Consider the following 18,278-nt stretch of genomic DNA (forward strand, 5'->3'; position numbering starts at 1 on the left):
TTACAATAGAGGATCCGTCTTGTGTCTTGTCTGTTTTGATCCCTCTGTCTCTGGACTTTTTCGCCGCGCAAAATCGCCGGGGTAAAAAATGTCAGCGAGGCTCGTGGATTATATGCCGGAAGGTTGATGGGTTAAGGGAAAAAAAAAAAAAAAAACATAAGCCATTTAAGTTGCCTTTGGGATAAGGCTGTCTGTCTGACTTCACACATAAATAATGTCATGGGCCCTAATGTACCAGGTCTTTGAAGAAGCCACGGCTCCCCGCTAATTCCCTTTGATTGGGAAATGACCTTCATTGTTGGACGCAGCGAGATGACATCTCCCTGGCAGATTCTAGACAGAGCAAAAGAGATCCGACAACCCTGCTCTCCCCCCTCATTCCCCTCATCGACTCCACCCCCCCCTCCCTTCTCCTCTCTCCTCTCTCTTCCCTCCCGTATTCTTGTTCTGTTTGTTTTGTTTGCGCGACATCTTTCTCGAAAGAAAGAGTGCGGCTGTTTTAAGTAGGCGCTGGATTAGATAAATGGGATGTGACAGGTGTGACCGCTGCCTTCAAGATGCCTCCTTTCCTTCTCTCGCTCTCTCTTTCTCTCTCTGTTTCTTTTTCTCTCTCTGTCAACTCGCTCTCTCTCTCATTTCCCCTAATAACATCGCCTCTCTTTTTCTCTCTCTCTCCCCCCCCCTCTTTTTTTTTTGCTCTTTCCTTCTTTGACTTCTAGCCGCTTACGCTCGTTCTCTCCCCGCGTCTCGTTAACATTTGCATGTCGTGCCTGCGCTGATGCAACTCGTAATCACAAAGCCGCTCATTTGAAGTCTTGAATTTCCCTAATCTGAAGAACAGGAGAGGGCAAAGGAGAGACAAAGAAAGAAAAAAAGGGAGGAAAGAGAGGAGCAGGTTGAGCTGCCACTTGGTCAGGTGATGAGGAGGGGAAGAAGAGTAAAGTCTTTCAGGGCTGTGAGATCACAAGACGCGTTCCTAGCATGTTCCACGGCCTTCCACTGAGCATATCAGCAGCCTAAACAGTGACTGTAACTCCTCATCATATATAAACACAACTCCTACAGCTGTGTCATCGCTGTTGCACTCTGTCCCTCCGATACTACAATGCATGTGCAAAAACGCTGGGAGAATTAGTGAATTATTGAGCGAGCTGACTTATTCAGAGTGTGGAAACACACAGAGCCAAAGAGAGAGAGTCAGCGAACTGTAGAAAACGCCAAGTGATAATGGTCTGCTGTAGCTCTCATATAGTGTTTGGCCACTGACAATGAAAGCATCGTCAATATTGAAAGCCTCTGCCTTTGCTTTATTCTCTCAATACTTTTGTGTTGTGTGAGGATGGGTTTTTTTTTTCCTTCTTCTCTTCTGCTCAGATGGATGCTTTTATATTTTTTTTAAAAACTGCCTATAGAATAGAAGAGAAAAAAATGTTGAGTCACTCAGGGTCTAGATGACTTCATTGTGGACTGTGATCACAGTATTAAGTTCCACTTCCACCAGCTGCCAGCAAGTTAATGATTAGAGAACCATCTCCGCCTTACTATGCGATAATGTCATCGATGCTTTTGGAATGCACCCTCTCTTGTCCGCTACCGTCTCATGACAGTTCAGCCTCTGAGGGGCAACGGCCAATGTTTTTGTGGCTTCCGGGCCGAAGCTTCCTCTTCCGTGTGCCGGTTATTGGTTTACAGATTAACAACTTGAGATGCAGAAGCAAAAGCAGTTGTGTAATCTGACTTTGAAAGCAATTAGTTTCTTTTACTACACAAATGTTTCTCCAGGATACACAAGCATTGATATTGCCTATAGGTGTCATTTCTGCCAATGTGCTAGGGTTAGGGTTTAGGATTAGGGGCTCTTTGGCTCCCAACTGGTCACCCTCATACAACCAAAGGATGCTCCTGTAGAATAAATGGCTGACTACATTTCAAGTGCCATCCTCGCTCTCAAATGTGATTGGTTAACACTAGTCAGGGCTGGAAACCGAAATCAAAATCTTGTCCGTTGCCTGAAGATTCTGCATTCATATGCAGATATGTTTTTATAGAGATTAGTCTTTCTATCACATGCACACACACACACATACACACACACACCAACACACACACCTACACACCCAGACAACCGGAGGTGCAGGAAATGTGTGCTGCTGTCCCAGGTGGCCTGCTCCATACTGTAGTGAGATTAGCCAAAGATTAACCCTGTGGACCATTGACCCTCATGTCTGCAAAGAGCTGAGCTGACAGACTGGTTGTCTAACTGACTGACTGACTGACTCACTTGTTTCTGCAATTAACTCACCTGTACCTACCTGAGCACGTGTGTGTGACAGTACCAGCATACTGTACCTGCATGTTTAGGGTTCCCTGTCCAGCCCATACAGTGATCTACACTCATACAGTATGTGTGACAGAGATAGTGTGTATAAAGTGTAATGAGCTGTTTGGTAGCTGACACTGTCCTCCCTCTCAGTGTCACTGTTAATTGGGCTGAGCTGGTATTAAGTCTATCAAGCGGGATGTCCAAACAAACACCGGTTTTATTGGGTCAAAGATTAAGATGCTAGAATTTACTTACCATTAAGCCACTGCCATGAGAGCTTTTCTTTGTGTTTGTGCTCTATCGTCCCTTTAATTTTTCTTTTTAGTCCGACAAACACAAGGATTATGTATATATAACTTGATATATTTTATTATTTAGTGTAATAAATCTGTAGTGTATTTTTTTTCACCCTCATGAAACGTGCAAGCCCAGTTTAGAACTAAGAGAAGGGTGGCCAGTTTTCATTAAAAACTGATTTAAAAAGGGGAAGAAATAGTTGGTTTTGAAGTTATTATTAATATTTACACTCAGTGGGGTCTGCGGGACCCCAGACTGCGAGGAAGGAAAGCCAGTGTCAACAAAATGCAACCCGAGCCGCTTTATGACCCCAAAAAGTCTTTCAAAATGAAACTGAAATAAAATTTTACAGCTTCTAGAATGGATTTATAAATCAACTTGGTATTTTTTTAACTTGAGAGGGGGTCCATAATTTCCAAAGATGGTTTAACTTACCTTTTAAAGGCTGTGTAAACTTAGACAGTCGGAGAGACCGCGGGATAATTATTCATCATGACAGCTTGGCAAAAAGGCACAGAGCTGCATCGTGAGTTGTATATATTATATTTTTGTAGCTGTCACGCCGATTGTTGTTTTGTCTGTTGTGAATTTTTTACCCCTTTCAGTCCTTTCATAAGTTTATGGAAATGACTTGAGACGGCTCCAAAGCTTTGTTTTTTGAAAGTGTGTGTGTAGGGAGAGGGGGTCTATTTTTTGAGACTTTTGATGGAGCTGCATCTTCAGCATTAATTGTCACGAATCTTAGGGACAAAAGTACTGAAAGTCGGGTTTGGGAGACGTACAGTAGCGTTGGACATTCCTCAAAGCCGAGCAGTGGCGGCTTTGTAATGAAGAGTTAGTGCGACTCTGAATGTGTGCGGAGGCTTTTCGCTGTCGTTTCATGTGCTCGTTCTGTCAAGTACCTCCAAGTCAGTCAAATGCAGATTCCAGAGGACGCGAGAGAGAAAGAAGAAGAAGGAGGAAGCGACGAAGGAAGTATGCCCTGACTTGAGATAACTGGCCTGGGATGAAAGTTGGTTGCATTGGGCTATGAGAAGGAGAGATGGAGAGAATAAAGACAGCAAGAAAACAAGAGAGATGGAGATAATGAGTGGGTGCTATGCCAGCTCCTCCTCCATCCTCTCCTCCTTTTCTTCTTTCGCAGTTTGTTTATTTACGCCTTGAAGTTTAGCTCATATTCAATCTAATCATGTCTTTTTTCTTTGGTCTCTTTCCCTCCAGGACCAGGACGGCACTAAGAGGAACTCTCTGAGTCCTTACACCCAGCACAATGCTACCTCACCGGGCAAAGAGGAAGGCGGAGGCGGGGGGCGGCCCTGCAGTGACGGGGGCTCTGCCGCTGGCGCCCTGGGGACCCCCGAGAGGCGCAAGGGCAGCCTGGCGGATGTGGTGGACACACTGAAGCAGCGCAAGATGGAGGAGTTGATCAAGAACGAGCCAGAAGGTCAGTGATGAGAGGGGATGCCGGCCCGTGCGGCCAGATGTGTGATCCGCACAACCCAACCCCCCCCCCAACCACTCCCTCCCCCCTCCCCGAAACGTCTCTGGCTCGGCGCCGCTCTTTTTCATCACACTCTGTTTGTCCTTCCTCTCTCCTTTCTTCCTTCCTTTCTTTCTTGCTGTCTTGTTTTTCTCTGTGGCTCTCTGTTATGAACTCACACACGTTCAGATGAGAGGCGAGCCTTTGTTTTTTTTTGTTTTTTCCACAGCACGCAGACAGACAGCATCAGCTGTTTGAGTCTATTGTCCACCACGCTTTGCATATTTATCACAGCCTGACGAATAAGATGTGTGTGTGTGTGTGTGTGTGTGTGTTTGTGTGTGCGTGCAGTGGATGCTCCAGTGTGTGCAACAAACATACTTACACCATCCTCCAAGTGTTTCCTACCTTTATTTTTTCACTCTCACAACAATTTCTTCCAGTGAAGGTTAAATGAATCACTCACTGCTTCCCACCTCTCTAACCTTGGGGTAACTCTCTCTCCCTCTTCAGTCTTGAGCTGAGATTTCACACACTGTTTACTGTAAGAGGCTAAACCAGATTTTTGCCCAGGGCTACATAGCTTAGCTCGATTAGCCCTGCATTTCATTCTCAAATTTAGCCTAGGGCTAAACAGTTGGAGTTGAGAAAAGAGATAAAATTAGCCTGTGGCCAACTCTAATTTCCACCAAGCAGATAAACAGGGGCTTAAGTCACTATGAAGTGCATGTGATAGTGATAATGTGATAAGTAGACCGCCAACAGGTGTCCATCTCCTTTAGGAAGATGGGATAATATAAATAACACTGGGTTTTATTAGAGGAGGAACCTTTTGTGCGCTACGCAGGGAGGGTCGGTGTCAGTTTCCAAAACGAGGCCCCCTGTGAAGCCAGCCTTGCTCAAGGGGCGCTTGAGCAGAGATGATGCCAGCACAACCCCAATATCCCCTTCATACACCTCCATGTTTTTCCCTTTTGGCGTCTAAATACGCCGCTGCTGTGTTAAGATTTCTCTGAACTGTACGCAGCCTTGAATGACACAGTGCCCGAAAGGTTAAGGGAAGAGAGGAGCAGTGTAGTGTGTAGGTGTGGACTTGTGTATGTGTGTGTATGTGTGTGTGTGTGTATGTGTTTGTGTTCCCCCAGTACATCAACAGGCTTTCATTTCAAGCTGTGATGTGCTAACCTTATTTTCCAGGCTTTTCTTTTTTTTTTTTTCGGTGAGGTTTTTCAAAGCGGCCGAGACTGCTGGTCAGCTCTCGCCGTCTGCTTGTTTTTATTCTAGTCGATAGAGAGGCCTGTTGTGGCACATTTTACACACGCACACACACACATACATAAAAAAAGAAAAAGAAAGAGAAAAAAAACTGGGCTGTTTGTCGAGCTGAGCTGTAATTGAGGTGTGTTTTGGGTTGTTCGCTGGACCTCATGAACCGGCTGCACAGGAAAAAAACAACAATAATGGATCTTTATGAGTCAGCCAGGGCAAAGAGAGAGAGAGAGAGAGAGAGAGAAGGAGGGAGGGTTGTGAAGAACGAAAGACAGAAGAAGAAGAGTGAAGGAGAGGAGAGAAAGAGCAATGTCTTCACAGACCCCATTAGCAGAGAGCGCCACTGCGGTGCGCCATCCAAACCGACCCCGAGCATTATCTGCCCCGCGTTTAAATGAAACGCGCCAACAAAAGGCCCCAGCGCCTCCAGACCCATACACACACACACACACACACACACACACACATATATATACACACAATAACCCCGGCCAAGCAAGAGAGAAAAGGAAGAAAGAAAAGAGAGTATAAGAAGAAAAGGGAAGCTGAGAAAAGATGAAGAGAGGCAGAGGGAAATGGAGAGGAGGAGGGGGGGGTGGAGGTGGAGGGGGGGTGGGGGATGTAGAAACAACGAGGGGCGGTATTGAACGCGAGATAGAAATCCCTTTTCTGTGCCCGGCTAGCTATTGTTTGGCTGTGTGGCTCACAAAGGCCATTAGCAGCAAACAGCAGGTTGGGATGAAAATTTAATGAAGGCTTTAATCATTATGAAAGGCCTGGAATATTACTGCTCTCTCTCTCTTTCTCCCAGTCTCTCTCTCTCTCTTTTTTTTTTTTTACACACACACACACATGCTCACACAGTGCTTCCAGCTGGATCAATGACACACACACGCTCACACATACACACACACACACAGACACACACGCTCACATTTAGAGTGGAGGAACATTAACACCGAGAGGGATGTGAATAAGGGGCCAAAGACACAAAATGGGTCAGAAAACGATAAACATCTCGAAACAGAATGAGAAGCCTGACTTATCTGAAGGCAGGCCTTGAGCTAGACGTCTCACACACACACACACACACACACACAAACCTAATAGACAGTCACACACACACTCACAAACACACACACAAAGTATGGCTTAAGTTTGAAAGATATAGTTTTGGGTCTGTGGCTAGTGTTGCTCTACTTAGGCTAGATGAATGGAGAGTGGTAGATACTAGGTCAGCCTGTGTGTGTGTGTGTGTGTGTGTGTGTGTGTGTGTGTGTGTGTGTGTGTGTGTGTGTGTGTGTGTGTCTGTGTGTGTGTGTGTGTGTCTGTGCTGTTGAAGCCTTAGGGAACATGTATACTTGTGTATGTGGATTTGCATATGTATTTGCGATAGGATGCCTGTGCACATGTGTGTAGTTGTGTTTGTGTCTTAAGGGAAGTATTGCGTTTAGCTGCATGCATGCAAGGTGGGTGTGTGTGTGTGTGTGTGTGTGTGTGTGTGTGCGTGTGTGTTGGCCCCTAATAAATGACTAGCCATGTTGTCCCCCATGGCCTGGCCCAACCATGCTCCACCGCTCTCCTGCTCTCTCCATTCATCTCCTGTCTTACTCCACCGGCCACCTGCTACCCTGGAGATGCACACTCACTTTCTCCGACACACACACACACACACACACACACACACACACACACACACACACACACACACACAAACACACACACATACACACATATAGCTAGCCACTGTCTTTAATACATTCTTCAGTAGCTACACGGAGGAACAGCGAAGATAAGAATGCTGTGACACTGACTTGTGTGTGTGTGTGTGTGTGTGTTCGTCTGGAGTCGAGGCGAGAGGCCGCTGGGCGAGCGGCTCGTGCTGGAGTGTGTGTGTGTGTCATTACGTGGAATAATGAGAGCAGAGTGCAGAGCGTCACGGGAGGCGCGGGGTCGAGAGGAGAGCCGGTGCTAAAGCCCAGGAGAGTTGGCCGCACATCCTAGGATGAACACACACACAAACACAAACACACACACTCACACACACACACACCTGGGCTGGACAGTTTCCCTCGGACTCACCATTTAACCCCTCGTGACCCCTGTGCTACAGAGCAAAGCCTGGTGATAATCTATTAGACCACCTGTGGGAAAAGAGACTTGCATCAGATAGAGGGATATACAGACGGATGGACGGACGGATAGATAGATAGATAAAAAGATATACAGTGAACTGCGTAACGGAAGAGTAGAAAAACGAGGGGAATTAAAAAAGGAGGAGAAAACATAACTAAATGGGGCACAGATGTTCCTCTCGGCCCCTGGAGTGGTGCCTCCGCTGCCCTGGACTTTCACCAGACACTCAGCCTCATTCCTCTTCTCTTCTCCTCTCCTCTCCTCTCCTCCTTCTCCCTTCCTTCTCTCCTCTCACAGCTTACACTGAAAGTGGCTCACATTAAGTGCCAGCTGAGCTCCGTCTCTGGACCCCACTGCAGACCCTCTGCTACCCAGCTACATCTACCCGTCACTGGGGCTTGTCGGCCTCAGGGACATGTTATGTTTTCCCTTTTTTTTAATTTTTTATTAATACATCAGTGTATGTTGTACCGAAGAGTAAACACATCTACAACTTTTTATCTTCAGAGTGATCTGAAGGATTTAGACGTGTTTTAGCACTGTACATTTATGTTTTAATAATGCAAAGATTAAACTGCAAATAGGAATCAAATGTTAAGATGAGGAGGCTTGTCTTTATTATTATATTGTATCAGCCAAGTTCTCCAGTATTCCCCATTTCTTCGGAATCATAACATCAACACTTCACTTCCCGAGAAAAAGCCTGTGATAGGATTTTTTATATTGACACAGCAGTGGTTTTAAAATGTCAACACATCAACTTTGGAGCATCTGCTGTAATATTGTACTATTTTTTGATATCTACCTAAAAAACTGAAGTGAGTAAATTGATCCCATTCTGGAGTAATTCTGCTCTGAGCTTCTGTTGCTTTGGCAGCCACTGGCCTCTCTTGGCATTCACCTTGTCAGGGTCAAAAACTGGCAATATTCTTGTTGTTTTACTGAGTCAGGGTGCAGCTCTTGGGGTCAGACCCTGGCCCCTCTATATTTTATGGGCTTGATCTGGGCACACGTGCGGGGAAACAAGAGAAGACACACACACACAATGCACAGTGTGTGCAGGTTTACAGCCACGCGGGCAACCTCGAGGTCAACCAGAATAGCGTTTTTATGGCTGAGCGTACTCGCCGTGAGGCACCGGTTTCCATACTGAAAACGCCAACTCGATGAAGTGACAATATGATGTCACACAATACACACACACATACACACGCGCGCGCTCGGACACACACACGCACGCGCCGCACTTCATCTATTTTCAAGGCAGGGGAGGGAACCCGGGGCTTGCTTTTAGAGCGCACTGAGGCATTTTATAGGACAGCACTTAGGCAAGGCCATTGTGCCACACAAGCACACAGTGGCCGGAGCTCCCCTCACGCCTCCGTACACTCCAATGGGTGACAATGGGAAGGGCGGATACGTTCTGCCAAGAAGAAGGAGAGAGAGAAAGGGAGACAAAAAAAAAGAAAGAAAGAAAGAGCCGGAGAAGTGGAGTGACCGAGGCTGTCTCTCGTTCATCCGTCCATCAGTCCACCCTCCTCCTCCTCCTCCTCTTCACTTTGCTTAATCCTTCCACTGCTCTGCTATATGGGGGGTTATGTCAAACACTCACACACTCACACACACACACACACACACACACTATTAACATCAACAATAGCATATTCAACCCTATGCAAGTCATCACACGGACCTGCAACTTTTAAGCACAGATCCCTGAGGGGAATTTGTGGACTGACACACACACACACACACACACACACACACTCAGAGAGAGAGAGAGAGAGGGACACTAAACACACACACACACACACACAGCAGCAGGTTCACAGCCCTAGCGTGGGAGCGGGCGAACGTCTTTATGTGATTTCCACCCTTTGTCGGTAATTAGTTAGATGTATAAATTAACATGAAGTGCAGCAGGACTCTCACAGCCATTGTTTGACGTGATCATTCTTCTCGCGCTGGGAAAAAAAAAAGAGAGAGAGAGAGAGAGAGAGGAAAGGCAAGTGAAGCGAAACAGAAGGGGAGGCTGAAAAAGAGAATTGTTTTCTTTTCTTTAAAATTGACTACGAGAAAGAGAGAAAGTTGGGACTTGTCCTCCTCTTAGCCAATTAAAAGGGGCTTTAAACACACGGTCAGCATCCCACTTATGAGACTAACTCTGCCTTGAACCTCCATTTGTTTAATATTAACACTGACTCCTCCTCTCCTGTCAATTTAAACATTCTGCTCTCCTTGTGAACAAATAAATCTCACTTGGAAGCACTTCTTAAAGCTTATATATATATCTAAAAAACCAGCTCCTTTTTATTTATCACTTTATTCCACATTCAGTTATCCGAGTGTCACTATGTCAGTTAACTTGACGCCGATTGTAGCAGACGACGAAGAAAAAAATCATCACGGACGAGCCTCGCAATTCAAATTGAGTCAATTCTTCCTTTTTTTTTTTTTTTTTTTTTGTCTTTTTATTTTGTGGCATGAGAAACCGGCGACGTCATGGGGCGAACCTGAGGCCTATTGTGGGGGCCGTCCATTGTTGGCTCGATGAAAGGCGCATTCAAGTCACTTTTCTTATTGAATTGTTTTGCGTCTGCTTTTCGTGGCATTCTCTACGCAGCCTTTGCGCCAGACAATCGGTGGGGATGAAACTCCTTCGCTGCCATTCTTCTCACTCCAGATGAGCGATATTAAGCAGATGAATAGTGTGCATGCGTGTGTGTGTGTGTGTGTATGTGTGTGTTTTTTTTTGGTGTGTATGTGTGGGGGGGGGGGGCAGTGCTTTTGTCCGATACAGGAGCATAAAGGGGCTTAGAGAGAAGAGAGGAGAGAGGGTCCTGTGGTTTTCCTGATGGTGTGTGTGTGTGTCTGTGTGTGTTATTGGCCTCCCGGTGTGGCATTAAGTTAAGGACAAAGGCCTGAGGTTCATGAATCAGCCAGAGCTTCCACAGCTTAGCAATTGTGACCTACTCACAGTTTGACTGTCCTATAGTACAGTATGTGTGTGAGTGTGTGTGTGTGTGTGTGTGCGTGCATGATGAGGCAGGTACAGGCAATGTTTGTGTGTGTGTGTGTGTGTGTGTGTGTGTGTGAGTGTGTTTCCTGTGGGGTCACACTCCCTATATGAATATGTTTGGGTGCATTTGTGTGACTCAGACTGTCCAACATAAAGACTTCCTGTCACAGACTCCCAAATATTAGACAGGCCCCAGTGTTTTTGGCATTCACCCATTCACTTCCATTCAACAGCATGTCCCATGACCAAATCAGTGGAATCCATGATTTATCTATTCAGCTCTCTCATAAACTCTCTTCATTTGCACAGCCCTGTTGTTGTTTTTCTTCTTCTTCTTTTCTTCTTATTTTTCCTCTCTGGTCTTTTCTCCCCATTCCCATGGAGAGACAGAGGAATGTTTTTATGCTGCAAAATGGCCGCAAGATTAATGAGTTTTGTGTAAAGTGCGCCGACTTTCATTTATCCTTCAATTACTTTATCAAAAAGGATATCAAATGCAGCTGAAAAATTCTTAAAACTCTTCATTTGGGCACTTAAGTAATAAAAATACTTTGTGGAAAGGAATTGCTGCTTGGAGTTCAACCAGTTTTTTTTTTGTTTTTTTTTAAAGGCCAGATAACTACATCCTTGAACATTTTTTTTTTTTTTTTACTTTGCTGAAGCCAACAACTTCAACAAGCTCCTATTGAGTAGTTAACTGACATACCAGGAGTTACTTTGTGCGTAGGTGGATGTCACATTTCGGGAATGAAACGCTTGATTTTTTTTTTTTTTTCATTTTGACGTCGTGCCATCGCAGAATAGAGAAAGGTATCACGGCGCTGCCAAAAAACATGTAAACTGTTAAAGTGAGTGCACACGGAGGCTTTAACTTCACTAATTAAAAGTTAGCAAATAATGAGTGGAATAGATAAAAGTTGCTCATAATATATGGATTCATAACTTCAGAGACGCAGATATTTCCCTGCCTGTCAAAATAAAAGTCTGCTTCACTTTACATATTGTGATGTGGATAAAGGTACAGTATGCATACATTTGCGTGTTTGCTTATGTGACCTATATAAACAGGTTGTATACTGTAGGTACACATTTCCACTTTGATGGCAGCAGTAAGCTCACTGTAGGCTATGAATATACTTTAAATAGACTGTAAGTAAGCTCTGTGTTAGAGCTTATTAGCTGTGACTGTGTTTATGCAAGACAGAGATTCAGTGTGTGTACTTGTACATTACATACAAGCAAGTCTGTGTGTGTCTGCTTATCTTCACTTGGTACTGAATGTTGTTACACATATATGTGTGACAGAGACTACACCCCGGTTTCTCCTGCATAATCCGCACGCAGGCTTGTGTATAAAGTAGCACAATCTGCTTAGGACAATTTAACATCTCAGCTGCAACACACATGTTGAAAGCGTTAGAGATGTAGCGTCCGGCGCTGGATTTAAAGCTGTGACATGACATGGGTGTAGAGGGGTTTTACCAGGCTGGAGTGGAGGCGTGAGATTGTCTGAAAAATGTCAGTAAAAAAACTCATATACTGTAGATATGATGACGTACGCATGGGCCTGTGTGATCTAACCGAAGAGCCATAGCTAGCTCCCCATGATGCATCAGGGATAGCGATTGGACGTATGCCAACAATCTACGTAATCACCACCCACAGCTAGCTTCAGTACTTCAGTCACTCACTCAGTCAACTAGCAAAGAATCCAGTCCCTACAATAGTCACACATCCACACAGAGAGCCAGTCACTCAGCCGCTCCGTCAGCCAGTCACTGTGTCACTCTTTGAAGCCGGCGGGAGTCTATATTAATTAACCCCTGACTGGCTGGTCAGAGGGCGGGGTCCTGCAGATGAAGTGCTTGGTGTCTATGCTGTCAGTCACAAGAGGTCACGACCCCGAAAGCCACAGTGAGGCCCGGCCTTATTTGAGCCAGATGTTGGGAGACAAGCATCTCCAGTGACTCCCTCCCCTCCTCCTCCTCCTCCTCCTCCTCTCCCCCCCTCCACCATCTCGCCAGTGCTACATTCTTTTCCTCCGCTGCTGCTGCTGCTGCTTGGCTAGCAGAGCAGTCATCATCACCAGCCACTCATGTCGCAGCTCTGATGCTCTTCTGGAGAGATTGCTGTACTTCTCTGTCTGCCTGCCTGCCCCCCCCCCTCCTCCTCCTCCTCCTCTCTCCTCCCTCCCTCCCTCCCCTCTCCAGCCGTCCTTCTCTCTTTCTCCCTGTGGGATCCCTTTATCCATCCATTCACCTCTCCCCTCCCTTCCCTCTGTTTTCACCCCTCCCTCCTCGTTTGGCCCACTGCCCCTTTCCGCTTCGCTCAGGGGAGAGAGTGCTGTGTCTGTGTGTGTCTGTGTGTGTGTGTGTGTGTGTGTGTGTGTGTGTTGCCTGGCAGTGTGCCCGCTCTCATCGTCCCCCCCCTTTTTCCAACCCCATCCTCTTCGTTTCTCCTACCTCATCCTCTCCTCTTCTCTCTCTCTTTTCTTCCCCCTTGCTTTCCATCCTTGTCCCTATCCTCACTTTCTATTCCTCTTCTCTGCCACCTTCCCTCCATCCTTCTCCTCCTATACTTCCCTTTTGTCCCTGTCACTCTCTCCACCTGCTTCTAATCACTCCCCCTCCATCTCTTTCACTGCCTGCCTCCATTCATACTTCTCCCTCTCCCCTCGCTCCCTCCCTCCCTCGCTCCCTCCCTCCCTCCCTCTCCCCTCGTCTCTTCCTCGGCTGGGCTCAGGAGTAGTGAACAGGTGTTGTCTCCTTTTGATTTGGGTGCGTTCGGATTAATGCTGTCAGCTCAGCTGTTAAAACAACTGCCACCGCCAGATGCCAGTCAGTTTGGGGCTGGAGCTGTCACCTACACACACACACACACACATTCGAACATCTAAACATACGCACACTCAGATGCAAGTGTGGCGCACACACACACATACACACACACACACAAACACAGCTCCTCTTGGCTCATTGTAATACCGACAAAGCAAATCAGCTGCTGTACGCCAGTCTTGTCTGTAACCCAGGTGTGTGTTTCTGTAGCATTTCCAAAACATCACAGTCAGTGGGTATAAAAGCCACATTATGACATGATACTACAGTGATCATTAATACACAGTCACAGTCGCTATGGACTCACCTAGACAACCACAGTCCTTATTCAAAAGAGGCCGCCTTCTAGGAATTCACAGTTTCCTGTTTTGTTTTTTCCTATAAAAATGACTTAAGACTTGGAGATGTTTTCAGAGCTATTTATGGTAGATGCAAAGTTCAAAATCAGTCCTAATTTTCAAGCAGGTTCAAACTAATTAGAGTTACTGTGATCTCTTAGTGATTCCCTTACTAAATGTTTGCTAAATTCCTTCAGACAGTGAGGTTTGTAGCACTTGAAGTAAATGATTCATCCAGTAACTGACCTTCTGAGTAGACTGCAGTAACTGCAGAAGAGCAGTGATCATTATCAGTGAGATCATTATTAGAGTTTTAATCAATTAATCAGTGTGTTTCAAATGGCTTATTGAATCTATTTGCTGTGGCATGGGCACATTATTACAGGTATATCTATTCAAGTTTTGTACCTTAATATGATTTTTAGTCATGTATACTTTACTTACTTTATGTAGTACCACTTGCTTAGTATTTCCATGTTATGCTTTCATATTCATTTTCAGAGAGGAAAACATTTATCTCTGAAGCTTAAATCATCATAAAACATTTGATGATCCTATAAAACACAGATCACTGTCAAAGATTAAACTAATGCTAACTACACAATAGATTTATCTTTATCTTGGCTCTTTGACCTCGAGGTTGGACTAACCTATCTAACTGTTTATAAAGTAATTAAAGGAGTTCCACCTTGATTTACTACAGCTGTAAAATACTATTATAATGTCATAATATATATGCCAAAGTTGCCTTTTATATAAAACTTTTACAATATATATTTAAATATATATATTTAGCCTCCAGAGCTACATTATATATCAAAATTAAACATTATTTACAGCCATATTTGCCAAAAAGCCTACATTCTGCTCCTTTATACCAGAATTGGGACATAAAACTGAACTACCCAGGTGTGTTTTTATTCATAGACTCTTATCGCAGTGTGTTTTCTTGAGGACAGTGCGTCAGTATTCAGTGAGTAAACCTTCACTGAGCCTGTTTATGTTCGCTTGGCCGGTAACTCTGTTTACCGCTGGACAAACTCTCCATTCCTAAGGCAACACATGATTTCTACCTCCACCTTCAACCTCCTCCTCCTCCTCCTCCCTCCGTCCCTCTCTTGCACTCACTTGTTCCTTTTTTTTTTTTTTTTTTTTTCCTCCAAAACATCCAATCTAACCCAGGCAACACACAAATGCACAAACATCCCTCCCCTTCCTTCGGTTTTGACGCGTTACCATAAAAACTCTCTTGCCGATACATCTCTGATCGGCTTGTTTGTGTGTCTGCATGCATGCGTCACCGGGAGGGTTTTTTTTGGCACCTTCCTACGCTCGCAGGCCTTTTGCAGCCTGACGCTTCCTTAAATTTAGAATCAGATTCCTTGTTGATGAAATTTGTGAGTAAAATGATGATTAACTATGAATATCAATGATCAGCAGTGTCTGAGTGGTGTGTAACGGCGCTATTAAAGGCTTCTTTAGATGTGGGTGGAGTTCACAAGCTTCCTGTGCGTGTGTGTGTGTGTGTATGAGTATGTGTGTGTGTGTCAGATGGTGGGTAGTGGGCTTCAGGGTGGCAAGCTGGTATCACTGTCCATTTTACACACACACACACACATTCATTCATAGACATAAAGTATCGGGGGGAAACATTCCACTATCCGTCTTTTTCCTTCTGGCAGATTTTTGATCTATCTTTAACTCTCTTCCTTTTGGTGTCTGTCTGTCTCTCTTCCTCTCTCTCTCTCTTTTTTTTCTCTCTCTCTCTCTTTCCCTCTCTTTCTCTCTCAAACTGAACCCATGTACTCATGTTTGTTTGCAAGCTTCACACTAGACGGTCTTGTGATGCCGGTTCAAGGAACCGTCCACGCTAAGACACTGGACACTTGTTTGTTAGGTCATGTCGGTTTGTCTGACACACTCTTACGCCCAAAAGCGCACACACCCAACACACTCTCTAACATTGAGCCCTCTGTCTAGCCCTCCCTGCCCCCTCGCCCCACGGTATCAGTTTACTATGTGAAAACACAGGCAAACGCAGGACTTCTAACCTCTTTCTAGCCCACTAACCCCTCCACCCCCAACCCTCCTTCCCTGCTTCCCCGCTCTAGTTTGGTGGCGATTACGCCCTCCTCGTCCGTTTTGTTGGTTTGCTTGATTACACTAATGAGGTTAGGGCCAAGGTTATCATACCCCACTGTAGTCTCCAGTCTGAGCCGAGCCAAACGTTGTTAAGACAATTAGCCCACTCAAAGAGTCATGGGTGTCTTGTCCGGGGAATGGCAGGGGCGGGGGTGGGGGTCAAAAACCGGAGGAATGTTCAGGAAGAAAAGCAACTTGTGTGCGTATGAGGGGGTCGAACTCAAAAAATGATCATAATAAGTTGATTAAAGTATAACAAGAGCTGATATATTAAATTGTTGTGATAAAGATATGAATGATTCGATTAAAAGGAGATTTATTTAATGAAAGCAGAACCGCCATTTGTTAATAGAAAAATCGGATTTGATGAGCATCCAAATCATTTATTAGTTAAGCAGAATTAGGAAACTGGGAGGACTTTTTTTTTTTCCTCTCTTCTTCCTGGAAGGGCATGTGATTGACACAGTGGCACATATTCCATACAGCAAGAGCTCAGAAGTGACGGATGTTCAGGAAGTGGCGACATATCCTGATTTTTAGTCCTGAGCTCCAAAAACATTGGCTCATATATCTACCATAATGCAACCTGTAGCATCCTCACTGCTTCCCAAATGCCCACTAGACATTATACAACTATATATGTATACATATGTACTCCTCATGACTAGTAAACTGAACTTAATGTGAAAAACCCACTGTTTTTATTCATCCAGTCAAGTGTTTTTCCATTCATGTACATATTCAATAAGAAATTAAAGAGCTAAAATTTCAACTGGGTTACATTATGTACTTTTGCCAACACTGTTATTGTCATTTGATTTGTGTGAGTTCTTCCCTTCCTATTTGTTAGCCACAGATGGCTAAGTGATCTAAATGTGACCTAAGCTGCAGCATCAGCCGTTATTGACGAGGCAAATCTCATCAACCAATCAAACTTTTTTCTCTCTCTCTCTCTCACTCTCTCTCTCTCTCTTCTTTGCCTGAAAACGATGTGATCTTGCCAGGAAAATTGGGGAGTAGGGAAAGATTTACAGGTCGGGCACACACACACACACACACACACACATACACAAACATGAACACACACACACACATGCTAGTCAGCAGAGCATTCCAGTGCTGTTTGGACTGTTGTTGCCATTGGTCTAATGGTTCTCACATGTCTGTCGCCCTATCTTTGAGCAGCACACAAGACAATGTGGTCTATTCTTAAGACTTTACAACGCTCTCTGTCTCAGGCCGATCGACGCACAGATGGAACAAACATTCACACATAGAGAAGAAAGACAAAAAAAAAAAGAGACAGAGACCACTATCAAGACTAAAGCAGGCACGTAAACAGAGAGGAGGAGGAGGGAAGATGCGCATGCATGTGTGTGTGAATGTGTGTGTGTACACGTCTGTTTGAGCTTGTCAACAGCGTCTGCGTTAACTAGAATAGGCGGGTCCCGCCTCCGCCGTCCGGCAACGCGAAGGCACTCTACAGCCAAGCCAGCTGTCAATCAAAGAGCCGACACAGGGCCAAAACTATGATAGCATCAGAAATAACAGTCTTTACCCATCAGTCTCACATACACGCGCACATACACACGCACATACACACACAAGCACAGGGGAGGTTAAAGTCACAGCTCAGCCCTGTTTGAATAGGCTTCCAACATGCAAAGCAGCATTAGTGTGTCAGGAGTGTCTTGCTGTTCTGTCTGTCTCTCTGTCATTGCTTTGACAGGCAGACGAAAAATGTCACTCGCAGGGGGACTCTCAAGAGAAAATGCGGCACTGTGTGTGTGTGTGTGTGTGTGTGTGTGTTCTCCGTCTGTCTCTTAATGCGTGGGTCCGCTCCCCTCCTATACACGGTAGGCCCAATACACAATGCTTTCTTTTGTTGTCATGTTAAAGTGATGCAATAAAGCTGTGCAGTGACAAGGACGGCCCGGGGGTCGCTGCAGCGACAGAGACATTGAGTGTGTGTGCGTGTATGTGTGTGTGTACGCGCACATGTGTGTGTATATGTGTGTGGAGTGGAGACAAGAGCACTGAAGAGGGGTTATTGCCACGAGACAGATTGCAAGTGTCATTTTCCATTACAGCAGCCTGAGCCACTGTGTACGACACACACTCACACACACTCACACACACACACTCAGACAGACACACACCAATACACATGCCTTGGCCTACTTTAACAGGATGCTTTTGACAGGGAGAGATGTGCGTGCATTAAAAGAGTGCCGGCCCCTGACTGTTTAACCCTCTCCTCACCCTGACACCAGGTTGAGGCAGCAGAATTTGCAGACACCTTTTACTTCTTGTGGTTCTTTTTTATTCTTTTTTAGGGGCGGTGGGCAATTTTTGATTGGTTGATGGAACATAAATCAAATTTTTCCATGAAATTAAAGATTTCAAAAGTTTGTAAATTACATTGGGATCTAAGAGG

The 18,278-nt window shown here is 45.1% G+C and overlaps 1 protein-coding gene across 8 annotated transcripts in view; it reads left to right on the forward strand.

Annotated features, from left to right (window-relative positions):
* sox5 (SRY-box transcription factor 5) overlaps window positions 1-18,278 on the forward strand; it is a 107,622-nt gene that overhangs the window by 32,159 nt on the left and 57,185 nt on the right. For all 8 annotated transcript variants that reach the window (XM_053313745.1, XM_053313742.1, XM_053313743.1 and 5 more), the window contains exon 3: window positions 3,842-4,064. In XM_053313745.1, the coding sequence (XP_053169720.1) occupies window positions 3,842-4,064 (223 nt within the window). The remainder of the gene's footprint in view (window positions 1-3,841; window positions 4,065-18,278) is intronic.

The sequence above is a fragment of the Scomber japonicus genome, chromosome 23 (genome assembly GCF_027409825.1).
Source record: "Scomber japonicus isolate fScoJap1 chromosome 23, fScoJap1.pri, whole genome shotgun sequence".
Classification (NCBI taxonomy): domain Eukaryota; kingdom Metazoa; phylum Chordata; class Actinopteri; order Scombriformes; family Scombridae; genus Scomber; species Scomber japonicus.